Source organism: Salvia splendens, chromosome 4 (assembly GCF_004379255.2).
Source record: "Salvia splendens isolate huo1 chromosome 4, SspV2, whole genome shotgun sequence".
In the NCBI taxonomy this organism is placed as follows: Eukaryota; Viridiplantae; Streptophyta; class Magnoliopsida; order Lamiales; family Lamiaceae; genus Salvia; species Salvia splendens.
In genome coordinates, this window is record NC_056035.1 from 31,956,067 (window position 1) to 31,980,047 (window position 23,981).

The 23,981-nt window shown below is 37.4% G+C and overlaps 3 protein-coding genes across 3 annotated transcripts; 1 reads left to right on the forward strand and 2 right to left on the reverse strand.

Moving 5' to 3' along the window:
- Positions 1 to 14,177: 14,177 nt before the first annotated feature.
- On the forward strand, positions 14,178 to 15,877 carry LOC121799469 (cytochrome P450 94B3-like). Its single transcript, XM_042198852.1, has one exon. It carries the CDS (start codon positions 14,246 to 14,248, stop codon positions 15,761 to 15,763), a length of 1,518 nt encoding a protein of 505 aa, XP_042054786.1. The 5' UTR covers positions 14,178 to 14,245; the 3' UTR covers positions 15,764 to 15,877.
- Positions 15,744 to 18,111, reverse strand: LOC121799467 (protein NRT1/ PTR FAMILY 3.1-like). The gene is made up of 4 exons (XM_042198851.1): positions 17,885 to 18,111; positions 17,569 to 17,786; positions 16,921 to 17,477; positions 15,744 to 16,844 (listed from the first exon to the last, which is right to left on the reverse strand). The coding sequence occupies exons 1-4, from the start codon at positions 17,985 to 17,987 to the stop codon at positions 15,923 to 15,925; spliced, it is 1,800 nt and encodes a 599-aa protein (XP_042054785.1). The 5' UTR covers positions 17,988 to 18,111; the 3' UTR covers positions 15,744 to 15,922.
- Positions 18,112 to 20,432: 2,321 nt separating this feature from the next.
- Positions 20,433 to 23,401, reverse strand: LOC121799470 (bZIP transcription factor 17-like). Its single transcript, XM_042198853.1, has 2 exons — positions 21,473 to 23,401; positions 20,433 to 21,032 (listed from the first exon to the last, which is right to left on the reverse strand). The coding sequence occupies exons 1-2, from the start codon at positions 23,343 to 23,345 to the stop codon at positions 20,602 to 20,604; spliced, it is 2,304 nt and encodes a 767-aa protein (XP_042054787.1). The 5' UTR covers positions 23,346 to 23,401; the 3' UTR covers positions 20,433 to 20,601.
- Positions 23,402 to 23,981: the final 580 nt, after the last annotated feature.

A 23,981-nucleotide genomic window follows, 5' to 3' on the forward strand; every position in this document is an offset into this window, starting at 1 on the left:
GGAATTACATCACCGACCGCTTCGTCGATGTCGAGTCTTAGCTGCTTCTCTGATATGGAACAAACAACATAAAACATCAGAAAATTATCATTAAAACATAATACAGCATGATATGCGCACTTTGAATCTTCACTGAGTTGAGTAACCAATATAAACAATACCTCTCATAATGTCTAATATACTCCAAATAATGACAATTACCTGCTACATAATGCACTGCCTAAACTAATTAATGTACATATGTAATCTTCACTGAGTTGAGTAACCCATATACAAAATACATCTCATAATGCATAATATCCTCCAAATAATGAAAATTACCTGCTACATAATGCACTGCCTAAACCAAATAATGCGCATATGTAATCTTCACTGAGTTGATTACCCAAAATACAAAATACCTCTCATAATGTATAATATACTCCAAATAATGACAATTACATACTACATAATGCATTGCCTAAACCAAATACTGCACATATGCAATCTTCACCTAGTTGATTAACCCATATACACAATACCTCTATTAATGCATAATATACTGCAGATAATGAAACTAACAGATACATAATGCACTGCCTAAACCAAATAATGCACATATGTAATCTTCACTCAGTTGATGAACCCATGTACACAATACCTCTAATAATTCATAATATACTGCAGATAATGACAATTAACAGATTCATAATGCACTGCCTAAACCAAACAATGCACATATGTAATCTTCACTGTGTTGATTAACCCATATACACAATACCTCTATTAATGCATAATATACTGCAGATAATAACAATTAACAGCTACATAATGCACAGCCTAAACCAAATAATGCACATGCGTATCTTCCAATAACACAAATTCCCACAACAACAAAAGTACCGGGTACATAATGCAAAATATTAAACAAATAATGCATCCCAATACATCAATAATGTAAATTTTAGATTATCTAATGCGCACAAAACAGTCATGCAATTACCCTTCCGGCCATTAACCAGATATGGAGATGAATGCACACTGCAAGCCTAACTAATGTCAAACAACTGAAGCATTTATACACTCATTTTATACACTCAATCAACTGACGCAATTATACACGGAGTTATACCTGCAGCTTGTGTAGGTTGAATGCGCGACGAACGACCTCGTTTAGTCATTGTGAATCTGTCATAACAAAAAAAGAATAAGATACATGAATCCATCATTTTAAATCCAACACAATGTCTGAGTATATTAACTAATACACACAATACCCTACATAATGCCTAATATACTGCAAATAATGACAAATTATGAATACATAACGCACTGCTCAAACCAAATAATGTATATATGTAATCTTGACCGAGATGCGTAAACAATATACACAATACCCAAAAAAAAGCATAATATACTGCAGATTATGACAATAAAAACCTACATGATGCACTACCTAAACCAAATAATTCACGTACGTATCTTTCAATAACCATTTTTCGCACAACAACTAAAGAACCTGGTACATTAATCAAATTTTTAATTTTCGTATCTACAAAATCATGAATACGACTTCCAGAAAGCTCTTTCCGCACATACCTGGGCGAATTGATGGATATAACAGGACCGTTCTTGCCGGTTTGGCTACAACGTTAGCAACGTTGGAGGGTGGGTGACGGGAACTTCGACGATTAATGGCAAGATTTTCGCGGTCTCCCTCTGAGAGAAAACGGCGGACGAAACTAGGGTTTCGAGAGGGTAGAGAGTGGAGAGAGTGGAGAGGAAATACAGAGAATTGAATGTGTGAGAATGAACCGTCTCAATGTTTCAAATCTCCAAATCACACAAATTTCGGACCTACCAAATTTCTGGCGGTTCATTATTCGTTCTTTGTCCATAATACCCTCATAATGCATTAAGACAACCCTTATAATGCAACGCGGATATAAAAATGAAGCGCCAATCTGGACCGTTGATTAAGACGATCTAACGACTCATATTAAGAAGAACAAAGGATCTTAGGGATGAATATGAAAATAATGCCCCTATATATATATATATATATATATATATATATAGGGTAGTGATAATATACAAACTCCCTAAGCTACAAACTATGCAAACTATAATCTCATCCGGTAAGTATATCAAATCGACGGTTCTAATTTATGGTCTGTAAAAATGTCAACAGAGCTTATAAAAGATGTCACTAAGGGTTATTTTTGGGACCAAAATTATAATCCGAAAACAGAAAATCCGATTAGATTAAGGAATCCCAATAATATCGGCTGTTAACCTCCCCTCTCATTTATCACGTCCTCCCCTCTCTGTACTCCACGCAGTTTCACCAATTAAGCCTGTTCAACGCACCTCTCCAATTTCCTCCATTGCAACGCTTCGTCTCTGTACTCCACGCAGTCGTCGTTTGCCAAGCTTCGTGCTGACATGAGTTCTGGGGGGCGAGCGGGTCAAGCGGCTGGTGCTTCGGCCGGAGGTGAGGTTTCCATTGAAAACCCCAATTTTCAACAGCGGTGAAATTTTGAAGCAATTGGGTTTTTGTAGCTTTATTCAGTCAATTGAATGCGCCGCTCGTTTTGTATAGATAAAAAATCGATATACGGAGCTATGTTGACATCCTGTCGCCGTAGGCTGTATGAATCGTGCTTGAATGTCAATGATAGACATTCAAGGCTATTTTTTAAGTGCAATTAACCACAGTAACCCCTTGTAATTGACATGCAGGGTCCATTTATGTTCGTTCTATTGAGAAACAAAAAACCCCACACAGATTTTTGGGTTGTAGTTTGTTGTTTTGTTTGATTTTTAAAAAATCAACACGAATCACCCAGCAAACCACCGCCCTATTATGTTTTTCTTGTGTTACAGGGTTGGTTTTGAAATCACAATGCTGTGTAATTTTTCATATTATTTTGAATTTAATTGTTGCTGACATTGAACTTGTGGTGACATTGTTAGTAGCTGCTGTTGACACTAAAATTATGTATATTCTATGTTGTTGACACTGAAATTCTTTCAAGGTTCTCTGAAATTATGTCTGTTCTATGTTGGAGGCATTGAAATTCTTTCAATGTTGTTGACATTTACAGAATCTGCCTTTGACGTTGAAATTATATTTTGGTTGGCATTTAAATAATAGGCTGGTGACTATTTCACCTGGAATGTGAAGGTTGAATCATAAGGCAGGTTTTGTTAATGATGCTTTATATTAATCTTCATTGCCTATATGATGAAATTAACGCTAACAGTACAGCTGTCCAATGAATCGAGGATGACATGGGATAGCTTACATTTCCCCTTACAATGAAATGTGATGTTGGTGACATTGCTAGTATATGCTGCTGACTTTGGAAATATTATGACATAAATCTTTTGTTTTGGTCATTGACTTAACTTATTGATGGTTGCAATGTAACAGCGAGACGTCTAGCAAAAGGTAAAGCTGTAGCCGATGGTGAGACAAGTGGGAAGCGGAAATCTGTGGGGGGCGTCCCTGTACAAACCAAGAGACCTCAGTTAAGGATCAAGAGAACCACTCGTTTTTTTTGGCGCATTCTGAAGTCTATGAACGAAAGGCAGAAAAATGCTGTAAGACAGCTCGGCTTCGGAGGACTCCTCGATTTTGACGTTACCTCTGTTCCAGGAACCTTAGCGTATTGGCTTTTGGAGCATTTTGACCACGTACGGTGCAGTCTTTTGCTGCCCAATGACATTGAGTTAGTGGTTGACATGAAAGACGTCGAACTTGTTTTTGGCTTCCCAAATGGGGGGATTAAAATTGATCGATGTGATCTAAACACTGGCTTCAAATACCTGGAAACTATTCCACTCGAAGAGGAGGTTGATGTGCACGCGATGCAGACAAAGGTTCTAGAAACGAAGGTTCTACAAGAAACTGGGGGGGGGCAATGTTTAAGAAGATATTCTTACTGCTGATGGAGACTGCACTCATCGAGACCTCACCATGTGGTTATGTCAGACCTCGGATTGTTGATATTCTTGGTAATTTGCAAAAGATAAGGAAGCACGATTGGTGTAGGTACTTGCTCGACAATCTGTTGAGGACACGGGAGCTGTGGAAGAACAATAGGTCGAAAGTTTTTAGTGGCCCATTAGTCTTCTTAGTGGTATGGCCTTCATTTATCGCAGCAATGCCGTTTATTATTTGATGATTATTTGACATGGACTTGTGTGTGAATATAAATTTGTTGTTGTCGTGTCTGTAGCTGGATCTTAGAGCACTGCTTTTATTGAATTCGGTCTGTTGCTGACATTGTCTATATATTTTTATGTACTGTAGGCCTTCTACGTGGATCGAGTAGTGCACCGTAGGAGATGTGTCCAACGTGCGATTCCTAGGGTAAAGGGTTGGACAGCGGAATTGTTAAAAGAGAAAGAGGACGAGGAATTGAAGGAAGTAGATTTCGGCCGGGGACGTGTGGTTTCAAAGTATGACGAGAATGAATTAGGTAGTGTGGAGATGTCAACTGGAGTGGAGCATCCAGAAGCTGCTGAAGATGTTGTTGAAAACAGAGATGGTTCCGAAGAATGGGTGTATATCAGGGGTGTTTGGGGTGCAGTCAAACACATTGGTGATGGTTTGAAGCTGCTGGCCAAGGAATTGAACCAAGCTCCTCCAGACGTACGGAAAATGGACAGCTTTAGAATAACATGTGACACCCTTAGGAGGGCATTTAGGCTGGACGACAACGTCGTTGACCCTGCTGAGTCAATGACGCAGACGCAATCTGCCCAAAGTACTTCAGTGGAAGACTGGTCAGCCCTGACATTTTTGTTAGACACTGCTGAAAAAATGGATATACTCGAAAACAAGGATGAATACCCAAGCTTCAGCCTCGGCTTTGATGCCAGCCAGGTTAAGTATATATTATACGTTCCTAGGTCAATAGGTCGTTCACATTCTTAACGGCATGGTGACATTTGGTATATTGTAGGATGGTGATGCTTGTCACCGTGATTCAGGACGTCGGGAGGGAACCGACAATCCAGCCAATGCTGAAGAGGTATGTTGGCCACATTTTTTTTTGGTTTAAATTGATTGCTCACTCAATCATCCTAGCGTACTTTTCGTGAAGGCTGACGTATCGGAGAACGGCCTAAGGGAGCCATCTGACGAATTATTCAGTGGGGATGGAGGTGTTTCCCATGAAGGGGAAAGAGAGCCGGCTGCCAACTTAGGAGGAGACTGTGGGGATTTTATGAGTGGTAGTGACAATGGGAGAGAGCCTCTGACTGCTGTGAAAGCAGGAACGGTTGTGAACGAGGAGAATGCACTCGATGTGGTTAGGGCTATAGCGCGTGATGTTGATGAGGAGGTATGTAAAACAGCTGAACTTAGTAATGATTCATATATGTAGGGGGTGTTGACATTTGCTTTTGGATGTGGATGTTTGATGGTGTTGTTGACATTCAGCATAAGTTGTTGACATTGTACACTTTTCTGTTTTCAAAATGCAGCACGACGAAGTAGATATAGCCATCTGTTCTGCTGTGGAAGCAGTATATGTGCTAGGTGATGCCGCCTTTGAGACACAAACAGATACAAGGGGTGTTGACATGGGTAAATTTCCTGTTCGTGGGGATGCAGAGAGTCATCGTGAAGAGAGCACATTTGCTGACATACAACCTGCTCCAGTGAGGAAAATGAGATTGCCTACGGGGAGAAGAGATGGATCGATGTCAACGAGCATCAGCCCTTTATGGACTAGAGAAGAGAGGGACTGTTACCAATTCCTACTTGCAACTCCCTATATGTGGACGTAAGCCAAAAATTACATCATTATTGGCTTATTTTAACAAAAGTTGCTGACTTGAATAAGGTATGGTTGAAATGTAGGGATCATGTTGTCTACGATGATGATATGGTGGAACTTAGTAAAAGAAAATTCAGCACGTTGAAGCCCCATGAAGCTGTTGATGTTGGAGTTGTGGATGCTTGGGCATGGTATTTGAATCACATGGAAGAGGAAAAAACAACACAGATTACCAAGAGATTGTTTGCCACAACATCTCCAACAGTAAGTGTCATGTTACTGCGATGTAATTTGTATTATTTTATGCCTAATGACATTGTGTCACGAGTGCAGACATTCAATGTGGTTGAAAGGAGAACTACTTGGTTAGAGTCTGAAGCTGTTCATTCGTTCTGTGAGGAGATGGATGGTCAATTCAACATGGATGGAAATTTTGATTTCACAAAATATGATATGGTAATCCTTCATTGATTAGAGTCTGAAGCTGTTCATTCGTTCTAAAAACAACGTCGTCGACATTCATTATTGAAGCAAGTGTATAATTATGTGCAGATATTTTTCCCAATCTTTTCAAATAGACAGTACTTTTTGGTGTGCTTTTCCTTTAAGACTGGTATTGCGGACGTGCTAGACATTGTCGTGCCTGAGAACGGTATTCCAGATGCGAGCAAATATGCGACAGACCTGGGTCTACTTGTAAGTACACAAGTTGACACTATATTGAATCCTCGATGAAGAGTCATTTAAAACATCAAGGATTCGGTTTTGTTCGGGTTTGTTCGTCATTTTCGGTTTTGTTCGGGTTTTTCGGTTTTTTAAGTTCGGTTTTCAGTTTTTTGGTTTCGGTTTTTTGGGTTCGGTTCGGTTTGGATTTTGAACTAAATTCGGTTTTTCGGTTTTGGTTCGGTTTTGACAAAAAACCGAACCGAAACCCGAATGCACACCCCTAATTATATATTATAATGTATAATCCATATTTAAACTATCCATCGTAATAATAAATAAAATAATATAATTATTATCATTTGTAATTAATAATTTATTAAACAATATGTATTATTATTTTTTATAAATAAAAAATGATAAGTATATTTTTAGTTTAGTGTTTAAATCAAATATATACTTTCAAATCTTGATATTTTCCAAACACGGGAAAGTAAAGTTATTAGAAATCATATTCCCGGGATTCATTTTCCGAGGAATCATTTTCCTTGTCAACTTTACTTTCCCGCCAACCAAACATGACCTTAGTGAACAATTATATAGGTAATGTTGACATTATGTATACAATCTATACTAACCGTGGATTATTTCTAATAAATGTGTAGGATTAGAGTTTGCATAGTTTGTATCTTAGGGGGTTTGTAGTTTATCACCCTATATATATATAATATTTTATTCATAAAGTTTGAAAAATAAATCGATTGTTCTATAGTATCTATACATATATAAACATAAAGCGGATTATGGTTTAGGGTTTAGTATCTATACGATATACATAAACATAAAGTGGAAGTATGATTTCCTTAAATTTATGAGAACGTGTATACATTTTGACTGTTACACAACTTGCATTAAATAATTATAAAAGATATAAAACGGCCACAATTTATAAATAATTAATATTGCATCCATGCCACACCCCAATAAAGTGGAAATTTATATCCTTAATTTTATGTGAACGTATGTCATTTTGACTGTTACAAAAATTGCACTAAATAATATTTATAAAGGATATAAAAGGGCCACAATTTAAACTCCATTTTATAACATGTTGATAAACCAATATTTGATAAAAGGAGTTTTTTACATTTAATTTATAGTAATAAAAACGAGAACTAAAATATTATCATTATATTTATTACATGGCATTATTATACAGTTAATATTATAAATTATAATGACATTTATGTTATTTTTTATAAAACTCATTTTTGTATATATGTGCCGATGTATAATTTTAGATATTAAAAATATTACTTTCCAAGCAAATTCTATCTAGAATACTGATACATAATAAATCAAATTTGAATATGTCATATTAACAACACTGCATTCAATATTGTTAGAACTTAAGATTAGGGGTGGGTCGATACGATATATCGTATCGAAAACGCTGTATCGTATATCGTATCGAAAATATCCATATGAAAGAATTTCATATCGTTATCGTATCGAAAGTTTCGATATATCGAACTTTCGATATGGAGGATATCTATATCGTTATCGTATCGATATTTCGATATATCGTACCGAAATTCGATATATCGAAAATATCGATATATATCATATATTCGATATATATCGTATATTCGATATAAACGATATCGTACCGAATTCGATATATCGTACCGAAATTCGATATATCGAAAATATCGATATATATAGTATATTCGATATAAAACGATATATCGCGATATAAGGAAATTCATATCGTTATCGTATCGAAAACTTACGATACGGTATCGTTTCGTATCGAAAATTACGATATATCGAAAATCCGATAATTTTTCGATATTTTTCAATACGATACGAGCGATATATCATTTTTTCGATATTTTTCCCCAGCCCTACTTAAGATCAACAGGTTGTTACCAAATTATAGATCTTATATCAATTCGTTAGTTATGGGTACTTAAGTTTTTAAAATCATAAACTTTAAATCATAAACTTTAACTGAAACTAGTATCACGCCCGTGCGATGCACAGGTCATTTTAATTTCTTCATATTTATTTCGTTATGCGAAATAATATTTGTGAAATGATAAGCAAAAGAATATTCGACATCATCTTACTTTGGATTATACTTTTTCAATCACATTAACCCACATGGCCACAAGAGTGCGTTTAAATGCTAACTTTTCTTAAAAATGTCAATACGATCACATTAAAATTTCAACACATATTTGTGTTTACATTTTAATAAACTGTCTTCACATTTAAATATCAGACTTAAAATTAAAAAGTATTTTAATTCTGTGAAAATATGAATTAACCGTTGAGTTATAACTGCAGGAGCAAGTTTAGGTTGCAATAATTTAAGATTGCACTGGTGAGACACTTCCTAGTCGAGCTCAATTTCATTGCAATATAGTGACCCTATACACTAAAAACTCAAACCTTGAAACCTAAATCATAAACCCTTAACTTTAAAATATACTCATCATGACCAACAAATGAGCCAAATATCAATAAAATTCTCCCTCCGCCCCAGTTCAATTTTACTTTGTTGATCACTTATTCAAAATATACTCATCATGACCAACAAATGAGCCAAATATCAATAAAATTCCCCTTCCGTTCCAGTTCAATTGTACTTTGTTGATCACTTATTCTATTTTGGGGGTTTTAGATCTGTATTTGATATCTTACATTGGGTCGGCCTACTTGATAATCCTTGCTGATAGTGGATGTTTTTTTACCTGAATCTTGTCTGTAAATCTGTTTATATGCTCATATCAAGAAAGTGCTTTACAATATGGCTATGTGAACGGTAAAAAAAATCTTGCTTGCATTCATCCAAGCATTAAAATGAAAAGGTTTTTAAATCAAATAACATAAATGGCTATTGAAATATCAAACGTTAAATACTAGAAGTGATAGTAAAATTACTTAAAAGATTTCTTCAGTTACATATTAGAAGTGATAGTAAAATTAATTATTTATTTTGGAAATTATGAAAGAGAACGGTTGGAATTGAGAAGGCCGAGATGCCGTTTAAATGTAAAAAAAATCTGTGTGAATTAATTGTACATTTCATATGCTACTAAATCGGGGATTTTCAGCTTTTGGCTTGTCATTTTAATCAAATACTAATAATATTGTAACTGAAGAAATCTTTTAAATAAATTTACTATCATTTCTAATATTTAACATTTGATATTTCAATAACATTTATGTTATTTGATTTAAAAACCTTCTCATTTTAAAAATTTAAATCCTAAACCCTTAACTCTAAACATATATCATTACAATTGGAAAAACATTTGACTTTTCTCACTAAGACATAGCAGTATTTTATAGCAATTATATGCACGACCCATTGTGTTTCCTTCAAAATTATATTATGAAATTATTATGCGTAAAAGTCAGAATATAAAAAAAAAGCATTCATTAAATATGACCTATAAATAGTGACTAAAATATTTTTTTATATCTAATGCAAAAACTACAAACACAACAATATATAATCGAGAACACGTGCACTTCAATAGTGAAACAACGTTAATAAGAAATATGGGTCTCATTTATTTTTTTGGTACTAACTTCACATTATCAATTAATTAATTGAAATGGAAAATGATATCACTGTACAAAATCTAAAACTAAGAAAATGTATAAGAATTTGAAAAAAACATAAAACTCAATCTATTTGACATTTAAATAACGCAAATACATACTTCGATATATTTTGACTATAATACTTTTGGATCTCTATTACAACTTTAAAAAATTATACTAATATTCAAAATATCAATATAGAATAATAAATCACAAATTATAACATTAAATGCATAAAATATCTATGACCATAAAATAATAATCATATGAGTATGAAAACAATTTGAGTAAGATTAATTACTAATATATTACTATAGATTTTAGGGAAATACGTTGGTATTAGCTATACCAACATATTGGGAGACCATGATAGTAGTAGAAGCTCTTCACATCACCATCTCTCACACTACTCTCATTCTACTTCCTCCTTCACTACCGTTGCAAAAGAACTATAGTCAGCCACCGAGTACTCGGTTCTAAAAAATCTATCTACTCATTATTCTAGCTGCAGGCATAGCTCCTCTTCTTGTGGGTTCCATCTTTTCAACCCTTCAAAGATTTTATTTTGGCATGCTTATCGCAGTGGATATTCCTCCGTCGACAACCAAATTGTATGAGATGCAACACCATCACATGATAACGCCCACGGACCACATTCGTTTCTCCTCCATGGCCATGAGTCCATGATACTTTTGGTTTATGGGTTGGGATTTATAAAAACAATTGGTGGCGATTGCCATTATTCCCTTTTGGTACTCTTACGATCCCTTTGACATTCTTCTTTGAAATGACTCTTATTGATAGTAAATATTGAGGCTGATGATACGTATGTCCTTTGAATTTCCTCATTAAATGTATGTCATTCATGTTTTAGAAAATAAAAGTAATTCTCTATTTTGGAAACTGCCGCATTGAATAAAAATAAAAATCGTAACGGCTAAATTTTATTTTACAACTTTCCACCAATTGTACTACAAATAATTACTCTTTTCATTTTACAGTATTTATGGTATGATTAAACCTACAAATTAAATTAAATTAAATTACTACATATTATAATACTTTTTGAACCAATTTTAATTAATTAGTTAAAATTAAATAAAACATTAAAAAATTTATTTAATTATTGAGAATCAAGTAATGACAAAAATAAAAAGCATTTTCACATAACATACTCATTAATTTTATTAAGCAATCCATATTATTAATCTCAATTCAATTTTATTAGGTACCATACAATCCTATAACTGATCATGTTATTAATTATTTTTGGTAATATTGAAAATTCAAAATAGTTTTCCATAAGTGATTCTATTATTGATTATTATTAATAATGTTGAAAATTAAAAATACAACTCATCAATTACACTTTAATACCCAACAAAAAAGGCAATCTCACTTTTCATCAATAATTCTTGATTACCAGTTAGAAAAGTCAATCCCACTTTAATACATTATGCTGATTGAAAAAAAAAACAATTTGCATAATATATATTTTATTATACATCCAATACTTGAATTTCAATCGGGACGTAAATTTACCCAATTGACATCAATATTATTGAAAGTGATAATAAATAGTACTATATTAGTATGTGGTTGTAGATTAGACTTTCTAAGCTAAATCTGATTACTACCATTTAAGAATTTCATTAATTGAAATTGAAAATCAATTAACAATAAAGTACTAATAATAAACTCTTTTAATCAAGAAATTATAGATTAGAAAGAAAATGAAAATTTCAATGAATTCAATTAGGTTAAAATCTGTTTTCCACCTCCATCTTCTCTTTTGCTATAATATGTTTCCATATTACCTTCTCCTCATAATCATTTACATCCGCCTCCATCAACCTTCATATTCTCTGGTAATCATCTCATCACTTAATTTCATCATCTTGCATTAGAGTAATCTTCTGCATCAAGCCAGTTTACCTCCATATGAGGTAATGGGATTTCAAACAAAAATGAATCACATATCCTATATTGTAATTTGTTAGTAGACCATAAGAGTTTATGATATAAAATTGTGAAAGAAGACCAATATTGTAAAAATCACAATACACACGGTTCATGACTATGAATTCCCAAAAAAATACGCACCAATTTCAAACCCAAATTCCGCATTCGCACTCCTTGTTAAATTTGCGTACACAACCAACCTTCCTTTCTTTGATCTTTTTCATCGTTGGAATTGTGACTGAATTGTGAATGAGTATTTATAGAGATTTTTTTGTTTGATATTGTAATTAAGCGTCTCTTCTTATTCCTATATTAATTAGGATTAATTATAAAATAAAAAAAAGATTAATATGTAATTATGTAGAATAAAGTGAAGAGACCCTCCAATTCAATTGATCCTTCTTATTCTTCAATTGTTTTCTATTTTTATTTTATTTTATTATAATATTTATAATGACATCAAAATAATTGGAAAGAGATTGGTGTTTTGCTAAACGCCGAAATTCAATTACTCTCTAATTTAAAAACCAATGCGGAAAATTAGTATTTGAAATAATTAATGGGCTCAAAGATTAATCCATGGAAGTTACTAATTAGTTTTGGATCAACAAATTATTTGCTTAATTATAAAATAATTGATCATAACCGTCATGTCTCTTGAAAATCTTAACGTTATCTATAACTTTTCCACTTCCACTCCCCTAAATTATTAATTTATTATAACAACAATAAAACGTACAAATTATAATTTTATTTAAATATTTATAATGACACATTATAATCCAAAATCAAAAATTTTTAATTCCCAAAATGCCCCCAAAACTCAACTTTTATATATGTATAGATAGATTTAATATTTTTTACTAACTTTAAAATTTATCGCATAAATCATAAATTTTATGTTTTATAGTGAATTTTCCACGAAATCAGTTTTTTCCCTATTCATAGGAAATTCATTACAAGCAATAAGTTCATGATTTTCCGATCAAATTTTAAATATTCCATTCATCCCAAAATAGTTAAGTCGTATTTCATTTAGTTTTTTTTCTCTTTTTAAGGAGAATCAACAACGGTTTCCCCATCTAATCCCGTGATGACTCGAAACCCCGACCTATCAGTTAGAGGGGAAGAGTCTTACCAACTGAGCTGCACTTCATTGTTTCGTATTCCATTTTGGGTTGTCTCAAGGTATTGAGTCATTTCTTTTAATATTCCATTTATCCTTTCTCATACTTTACTCTCTCTTCCTCTCTTTTACTTTATTATCTCTTACTTACTCTCTTCAATTTAACGTTTAACACATCAATTTCTTAAATATCATGCTCAAAAGAAATGCCTCAACCACCTTGGGACGAATGAATTATATGAAAAATACAAAATTTAGCCAAAAGTCTATGATTTTAGACAGCCTTATTTAGAATTTTAATTATTTATAATTTCTCACACAAAATTTTTATAAACTTTAATTAATATCCAAGTTTTGCAACAGTAATAACGACGCCCACGCATAGGGCTGCCAGTGGGCATCACCGCCTAGTAGCAGCGCACCATGTGGGGGATGAGCCACCCACAACGGGGTTTCGCCGCCGTCTCGTCTCGGCGAGACGAAACCTAACCATTTTGGTTTGCCCATTGCAGGTGTTCTAAGTCCTTGATTTTTTTCCAACCAAGTTTTTAAATTCATGGACCAAAGGAAGCCAAATTCTATTTTATAATCTTAGGGAAGAATAACCTTTATTTAAAATGAATTCTTTATCATCTCTCACAAAATATCTTATTTTAAATGGTATTTACTTCACATTTAACTTTCTTGTTACGTCAAATGCGTGTTATCAAATATTCAATGTGCTTTACTTTAAGATTTAGTAATCATATTCATCCATCTAATTAATATTATAGTCAAATAATATTTATTATGCAATGAATATTTTAAATAGGAGATTTAATAAAATAAATTGGTTCACAAATCACAAACCCTCATCTAAAAAAATCAAGCCTAAATGTCTTTCCTCAATTATTTTATTTGGCTTTTACTCTAAATCAAATAAATATACATAAATTTCAAAATTGCAAAAATAGATTAGGAAATAATGAGAAGAGGATAATTTACATTTTTTTGAAATTATACCACATCCAACCAACACAATACACCACACACAAAGTGACACTATTCTGCAACACAATAAAACCCTCTCTATCTTTCTCAAAAATTCTGCAACCAAAATCCAACAATGGCGATCATCTCTCTTCTAAGTCTAACCATTCTCCTCCTCTCCCTCATTTCTCTCCACCTTTTCCTTCGTCGAAAATCCAATAAAACCGCTCCTCACGGCAACAAGCTCTACCCCCTCGTCGGAACCCTCCCCGATTTCATCCTCAACCGCCACCGCTTCTACGACTGGAACACCGAAACCCTAGCCCGCTGCCCCACCAACACCTCCGTCTTCCGCCGCCCTGGCAAGGTCCACGGCATCATCACCGCCAATCCCCAAATCGTCGAGCACATGCTCAAAACCAACTTCGAAAACTATCCAAAAGGCCCTCGCTTCATCTCCCTCCTCCAGGACTTCCTCGGCGCCGGCATCTTCAACGCCGACGACCACCTCTGGATAATGCAGCGCAAGACCGCCAGCTACGAATTCAACACCAAATCCCTCCGCAACTTCGCCATGGAAAACGTCGCCTCCGAGCTCCACAATCGGCTCCTTCCGATCCTCAAATCCGCCGCCGAAACTAACGCGACGGTAGACTTGCAAGACGTTCTCGAGCGATTCGCCTTCGATAACGTCTGCAAGCTCGCATTCAACACCGATCCGGCCTGTCTCGGCGGAGACGCCACCGCCGGCGCCGAATTCATGCGCGCGTTCGAGACCGCCGCGAATCTCAGCTCCGGCAGATTCCTCTACGCCGTGCCGCGATCGTACCTGATCAAAAAATTCCTCAATATCGGATCGGAGAAGAAGCTTCGAGAAGCAATCGCGACAGTGCACGAATTCGCCGATCAAATAATTGTATCGAGGATTGAAAAGAGAAGCGAGGAGTTAAACGAAGACGAAGACTTACTATCGAGATTCATCGACAAGAGCGACAACATCTCCGGCGAGTTTCTGCGAGACGTCGTGATAAGCTTCATCCTCGCCGGCCGCGACACGACGTCGGCGGCTCTGTCATGGCTCTTCTGGCTGCTGTCGTCGCGGCCAGACGTGGAGGCGAAGATTCTGAACGAATTGGAGAGCATCCGCCGCGAGAGCGGGAAATCGATCGGAGACGTGTACAGCTACGAGGAGCTGCGGCGGATGCATTACCTGCAGGCGGCGATATCGGAGGGGATGAGGCTGTACCCGCCGGTGCCGATCGACACGAGGAACTGCAAAAACGACGACGTATTGCCGGACGGGACGATGATCGGGAAGGATTGGTTCATGTCGTATTCGGCTTATGCGATGGGGAGAATGGAGAGCATTTGGGGGAAGGACTGTTTGGAGTATCGGCCGGAGCGGTGGATCGAAAAAGGAGTTTGTAAGCAGGAGAGCCCGTTTAAGTACCCGGTGTTTCACGGGGGCCCGAGAATATGCCTCGGCAGAGAATTGGCCTACATTCAGATGAAATCCGTTGCTGCTTCTGTTTTGGAAAGGTTTCAAATAAGAGTGTTGTTGGAAAAGGGGACTTCTTCCCCTCAATATTTGCTCTCTTTGACTCTCAAGATTAATGGCGGATTGCAAGCCAAACTTAACCATAGACTTCCTTAATTAGCAGCAATTCTTATATATTGTTTAGTTTGAAATACAAAATAATTAACCACACTACTTGTATTTCTATATATGTAACTATAAATTGATTTGAATATAACAATATTGGGTCGACTCATGAGTTCCAATACACCATCTAGTTGGGATGAATATGCATTGTTAAACAGGGCTAGGAGTTGGAGTTGGAGTTGGAGTTGGCAATGGCTTGTTATCATCAGCAGATTCAACATCTAGTTGTTGTCCTTCATCAGTGAGCTGTTGCAAGGGTTTATACTTATAGAAGTAAGCACATGTAACAAAGTATATGATGTTTATGAGTTGAATTCCGGTGGCAAGCCAGTAATAGTAGTCTAGCTTCCCACGGTTGAGGTTCCTATCAGGCAGCCAGTTCCCCGATTGCGCGGTGTATTTGTGCACCAGGGTGACCATGAGGGTGCCCGTGTAGTTCCCGATGGCGATGGCGATCCAAAACAGGGCAGCTGCAGAGCTCCTCATGCTCTCGGGTGACTGGTCGTAGAGGAACTCCATGTGGGCAACGGACATGAACACCTCGGCCAATCCGTGCAGGCAATACTGCGGGACGAGCCAGAAAACTGTGATGGGGATTATTGCAGTTGGTTTGTCTAAGAGGTTGTGATCTGCTGCTGCTGATTTTCTCTTCATTTCTATCAGTGCAGATACGATGGTGGCGAGGATGTTGATCCCGAAGCCCACCCCCATCCGCTGCAGGCAGGTTAGGCCGGTGGGGTTGGCTGTGAAACGTCGGGCCAGGGGCACGAAGAGGCGCTCATAGAGGGGGAGGCAGGAGAGGACTGTGAGGGTGCTGAAAATGGACATGCTTGCTGGTGGGATTTCGAACTTGGGTGACAGATGACGGTCCATGCTTCGTGCTTGCACGATTGTGAAGCTTCCCAGATGGGAATGCGAGGCCACGTGTAGTATCCCTGCACCCCAGATTGGGAGGAGCCTGATCATGCTTTTCACCTCTTCAACTCTGTGGACTGTTGCTAGCCTCCATAGGTTTGGTTTTGATACTGATTCTGATTCTGGTCCCACCACTATGGCCGCGCGATCTAGCCATCTTCGGAATGATCAAATGTGTTAGTTAATACAACAATCACACATTGTGGAAAAAACTTGAGTGTTTGAGGTCTTACTTGAGTTGATTGGAGTGAAGGAGCCTCCCATCGGTGGAGATGGGAGCGTCGAGGTGTCTGTTCTCGTAGAGGGTGGCTGGGGGAGGGACAGGGACGCGTCGTTTCTTGATGGCTGCTGTGATGACTTGCACCACTCGGACATAGGGGCTCCCTCCCGGCTTGATTTTCTTGTACATTGAGGAGCCTAATAGGAATGCTATGAGGGATATGGCCATTGCTGCTGTTGGGATGCCGAGCCCCCAGCCCCAGCTGACGTTGTCTTGGATGTAGACGACGACTGTTGCAGCTAGCAGAGAGGCCGTGGCCATGCAGAAATAGTACCAGTTGAAGAAGTTCCAGCTTCTAGACTCTGTTTTCTCTTTGCTCATCTCCAGCTGATCTGCTGCAAATGTCATCACGCACGGCCTAATGCCACCCGTCCCTAGCGACGTTAGGAGTAGCGCGAGGTAGAGGATCACGAGCTGTTTGCTCGAGGCTTCCTGGCAGTTCTCCTGGCTTGGACATGGTGGTGGCCTGAGCTTAGGCATCACTGCTGATACTGTGATTACAATCATTCCCTAGCACACATACACACACACACACACACACACAAAGGTAAGTTTTGAACTATAGTATGCTTGTGTATGATTGACTAAAGGCAGAGCAGACCAGCAAGTAGATGATGGTGCCGACGATGATGGTCCAAAAGCGGCCTGCGAAGGAGTCGGCTATGAAAGCGCCCACGAGGGGCGTGAAGCTCGACGTGCCACCGAAATTGGTGAGGGTGTTGGAAGCCTTGACAAGAGGCAGGTTGAGCACCTTAGTTAGGTAAGTGATCATATTGGCATGAAAGCCAGCAGCAGCAAATTTGTCACATATTTCATTTGCTGTACCAACACAAGATGCAGCATTTGTTACTTTCTTTTGCATCTAATCAACTTGCTGATATTTGATTGAAGAACATTCTTATAAGTATTAATCTCACCTAGGATGAATGGCATTGTCCTAATGCCTCCTCGCTGCTTCTTCTTGCCATTGAAATCTGGGTTGTCTTCATTTTTGTGCTTCTCCACCTCAAACTTCTCCATCTCCAACAACTATGAGCTTAAGCCTACAGACGGTGAGGAGTATTTATAACCAGAATGTGGGCACATTCTGGAAGAAGAACATGTGAAATGAAAGTAGTGATTGGTAGGGACAGAAGTGGTAGGCATGTGAATATGTGATAATAAGCCTATCTCTAATAAAATACTATGTGTACTCTCATGCTAAGCTTAGCTTAGCTTGTCTTTATATGAATATTTCTTCAAATGTAGTGACAAACATAAGGTGGTGACGTTTGGTTTTCCAAATCAAGCTCTCAGCTTTTTTTTCATAACCTCCTCAATCAAGAATAGGTAGGATTGTGTCTATCAATAGCGCATTAATTCACGGTGAATTTATGAATTAAATATCCAAATGGATAGCTACTATAGTTCATATTGTTACCTCGACCTTATAATTTCTACCACGTGCTTATTTTACAGTCCAAAAAGTGGAGTAACGGATTTCTCAAGCTATATAGAATTTGATATCATCAAATAAATTGCTCGTCTAGGGAAACTCTTACTCTTACTCACTCCATTTCATCCTCAACTTGTATTCCTTTTTAAGTTGTTCCTACTAAAGTGGTCCATTTTTTTGAGCAAAAACTCTTTTATCTCTTTTATTTTATTTTTTCTTTATTTAATTACTAAACAACACTTTTTAAAATCTCGTGCTAAAAGAAAGCAGCGGGACAGAGGGAGTACATAAATATGATTGAAATTTGAAATTACAAGCTTACAACATTCATAATAGAAAGTACTTTCTTGATGCAGTTTATGTTTTGATTCCGGTCAGAACAATGCAATCTACTCTAGGAGTGGATCGATACGATATATCGTATCGAAAACGTTGTATCGTATATCGTATCGAAAGTTTCGATATATCAAAAATATATCGAATTTCAATATATCGAACTTTCGATATGGATAATATCAATATCATTACCGTATCGATATTGCGATATATATTACCGAAATTCGATATATCATTCAGAACGATATATCAAAGATCGATATGATTTCGATATATACAGTATATATCGATAATTCAATATGTATTGATTTTAAACTTCAATATGTTTCGATATATATTTATGATTTTAAACTTCAATATGTTTCAATATATACGGTATATATCGATAATTAAATATGTATTGATTTTCGATATGAGTCAATATACTGAAAATAACGATATATACCGTATATTCGATATAAAATGATATATTGCGATATAAGGAAATTCATATTGTTATCGTATCGAAAACTTACGATACGATATCGTATCGTATCGAAAATTACGATATACCGAAAATTCGATAATTTTTCGATATTTTTCAATACTGTACGAGCGATATATCATTTTTTTGATATTTTTCCCCCACCCTAATCTACTCCCTCCTGGTCTTCTATTAATTGTCCACTTTTATCATTTTGGCTCGTCCTTCATTAATTATTCATTTTCACTTTTTAACATAAGAGATAAATATATTCACATTCCACTAAATTATTCTTTTCAAATTTTATTATAGTACTAATATATAAAAGTGATATTTCACAAATTTTTTTAACCTATTTTTTTTACATTTTTCTTAAAATTCGTGTGGGAAGAAGTAGACAATTATTGAGAGATGGGGAGCATCTCTGTCTGTGTACGGTGTAGTGGATACGGTGGGTATAATATGCAGGGGCGATATAGTAATTTAAAGAAGAAGGTGCTGATTTAGGTGACATCTTTGCTTACGTAAAATGCAAATGCGTCTAATGATTGAATAGGAATTGATCTGATTCAAGACTCATAACAACAAAATTGGCTTCTCCTAATCATCACCGCTTAAACTCAAAATGAAACGTGTCTGTGCTCACAGATACTCATCTCCATCCCCACCACTTCCATCTTCTTCTTTCCGCCAAAATCTGAATTAGTGATATCATACGTGGGGCTGATTTTTAACATACATTTGACTCTTCTTCCTCCACCAACAAAAAATTCACTCTGAACTTGACTCTTCTTGCAAAATAAAAGTTTGAAACTCCAACCCCAAGGGCCCCCTTACATCCCGGATTGTGAAGAGTTTTCAATCAGGGTACACAGTAACCCGTTAAAGAGGAAGGCCGTAACATAACCCATTATCCCGCCCACTTCCCAAGGCTCGTACTTGTACTATGAACTTGACTATGAGTTGGAGTATTCAGTCAAGATGTGCAGAAATTAAGGGGGAAAACAAGGGCAAGTCATATCATGGTCACCGACTCATAAATTGACAAGTTTGTTCTTCCATTTTCATATATTTAACATTTCTGGACAAACGTTAGTTAATATAAGCAGGATTGTTCGACATGTTTAATTTTTGGATCAATTACCAAATAAACCACCACTTTGGTCAATATTTAAAATTATATGGCAATTAGTAACAAGAAAGTAAGAAGAGATGGACAGACACCATCAAATTAAAAGGAACTTGCACGTATATTAGTATAAGATCCATGGTACATCACCAAACATCTCTCAATCTCCAAAGTTCCACTTACATAAGCAGTTAACAAAGTTATATAGTGATCTTCTCTCTAACCAAGGTTGCGCCTTGTATCTACAAAACTGGTGATATCCTCGTATTTTTCACGCAGTTACAAGATGAGGGGCAGCCTTGAACGGAAGCATGCATGAGTAAGTGACGTACCTGACGCTGTCCATTAGTACAACAACAAAGATTCGTGAGAGGGACTTCGTCCCCATCATGCCGTCCACCTCAGCATCGGATACCTCTCTCGGATCAAAGAGCACTGAGACCACCATTGAAGATGAGTTTTTCTTTATGTTCAAGTCCTCTTTTTCTGATCCTTTTCGTGTATGATGTCCAGAGATGTTGCGAAATGGGATAGGATTAAGGATCCTCCTGTTTCTTGCCTTGCTTGGGTGCGTAGAATTCATACTCTCTGCTTCGGATATGTTTCTTGAAGTACTGGCCGGTACTATGGCTCCGGATGCAGAAGAAGCAGACACATCAAACTGGAATACTTCTGTGCACATACCAGCATTCAACATCGGCCCTAAGGACAGTAAACAAGGACAGTATTACGCTTTCTGGATAACGACAATTAGCAAAAGCTCACGAGTAAGTTCACTAAGAAGTTCCTCAAAATGCATGGTCATATCTCTACTTGCGATTCAAGTTTTCAAATATTAAGAACATAGAGGATAAAAGCAATGATATGCAATCAAGACAGCGTACATATATGAGAACATGAAAAAAACATGCAACAGAGCATTTAGTTTTTTACAAATAAAAGGTCAAATAAGTTGCACAAAAACATGGACATGAACAATAGCATATGCAAACCATATTGCGAAATCAACTATTGTCCAATTAGGCAACCATCAAGATTTAAATAAACAGGAAAGATTGCAACAATATTTTTCTCTTGACAAATTTAGCAACAACATAAAGACCTTAGTTTTGAAAAAGTCACATATAAAGTATTATAATTACCGGCCAGGCCTTCACGGAACCACTGTTGAAGCCTGCCATCAGTTGCTGTTGACTTTGTACCATCCTTATCGGCTGCACCAAGAGCTCTTAAAAGGGGATGTCTAGCACCATTTCTTCCCACATCCTGACCAGGAATTGCAGGAGCTAAATCTCCAGGAACTGCCAGACCAGTCTCACCACCTCCATGCTGGTTAGATGCCATAGCTTTTTCACTTGCCAAAATAGAATGGATGATTAAGTTCCCGTCAATCTTGACAAGCTTATCGTTCCTGGGGACATACAACGACGCTGCAAGAGGTTCACTTCCATTTCTCAAGCGAACAGATTCATCTGCACTTGGATCCCCTGGACTCCCCTGACCTCTTTGACCATAATGTACACTACTATTACTACTGTCTCTTCTACCACCATCTTTCTCATCAAACTCAGTACCATTTACCATCAACACTCTCCCACTATGTTTCTCACTAAACCCACCTGCCTTATAACTTTCTCCTCCGGCAAATGCTTCCCTAGCCCCTCCATATTGAACATTAATCATGGGAGCCAAGCCTCCGAACAACATTATGAAAAACAGCAAACCAAGCAAACTAACACCAGCGACCTTCTTGGTCTTAGGCCCATCATTCTTCTTGCTTTCCGTCCTCTTGCTCGTCTTTGATCCCTGCACTGGCTGCTGCGGTTTCAACCTAGGGATCGGTACCAAGGGCACTTGAGAGCCCTGAGACTTCATCATATAAGGTTGAGCATATGGCATCCATGGGTACATCATGGCTGGATGTGTGTACATCCCAGGAGGAGGAGCTGCCATAGGAGGAGGCGCAGCAACGGCAGGGGGGGCGGTGGTGCCGCTGCCACCACCCATCTGTTGCCTCAGAGTAGAATTTTCTGCCATGAAGTACGAAATCTTCGAATTTAGATCTTGAATTGTTGAATGCATGCTCCTCACTTTGTCTTCCAACTCCTCTACGTAATGTTTCTTCCTCTGTCTAGATAACTGAGCACTCTCCCGATTCCTCAACAACCTTGCCTTTCTTCTCTCTTCCTCCTCACTTAACCCCTCGTTACTATTGCTACTATTGTTATTCTCTGAATTACAGTTAGATTTCCTACACTTAATCCTTGAGTCACTATGCGTCAAATCCTCACCTTCTTTTTTCCTTTTCATCAAAGAAATGCTGCTAATCTTACTAGCCGGGTCCTCTAACTTAATCTTCTCATCAACAACACTATTTCTAACCGAACTATTACTCGAATTAGGCGAAGAACTTACCGATCTGACGACACAGTTATTTGAATCATCCGACACATGTGACTCAAAATTCCCGGAGCCCTGCGAGTCTGGCGAGGGGCAATTCAAATCCTTCCCGTCACCATCGCAATTATCAGCGCCGCCGCGGTTCGATCCGTTCGATTCCGGCGACGGCATGTTGAGATAGCCAGAAATCTGATGCGACTCTGTATCTGGAGAAGCGGAATTCATAAGCCCCGATCCATCGCAGCTCCGAATGCCAGATACATCCCCATCTCCAGAAATGTGGCGCAGCTCCGGCGACGATGATTTGAAAACATAATGCATTTGATCGTAATTGGACTCAAATTGGGCGAAACCTGGATCCACTCCGAACTGAGAATGAAACTGCCGCATCTGCGCCGGATTAAGGAGGTGATCGAGATCTTCGGCAGAGGGAAGGCCGAGATCATCGAAGGAGAAATTGAAATCGAGATCCTCGAGCACGACAACGTCGTCTCTATCGTTTTCCCCAGGCACACCGTCGGCTAGAGGCGCAATTTGCAGGCCAGAGACGAAATCGTCGAATTCCGGCGGAGGATCCGTCGGTATATCCAAGGAGACAACCGTAGCTTCAGCCATTTCGTCGGAGTTTGTGTGAAATTGGAGAGATTGGGGAATTTTCGCAGGTTTTAGGAAAGGGAAGAAGACTCTAAGAGCATCCACAACCGTGCTCTTGCCAGCGGCACGGTTGTGGGCCCGGGCGGTACTATTCATGCCTGCTCTCTGGCAAGAGCACAACACCCACAACTGTGCTCTTCCGCAAGTACGAGCACAATTAATATAAAATTCAATTACACAAAAACATTTCCATAATATTAAAATTCATTTAAAACCCACAATAAATATTACAAATGACAAATAAAATTAAACATTGCATAATTAAAATCCTAAAAATTAAAAATTACATAATTAAAATCCTAAAAATTAAATGAGAGATGTTGTTCGTAGTATTCTTGTTCTTCGCGTTCCGCTTCCGCCATAATATGGGTGAAATCCATTTGAGATTTTGAGTGGGGGATGAATGTGTTGATAGTTTGTATGAGAATTATGAATGAGAGATGAATGAGAGATGATTTGATGTGATAAATGGATGATGAATGTGTGTATTTATAGATGATTTTGGGGAAAAAAAAAATAAAAAAAAATCAAAAAAATTCAGAAAAAACGGGAAAAAAACGGCCATATTTTTGGGATTTGGAAAATATTTTTTTTTTA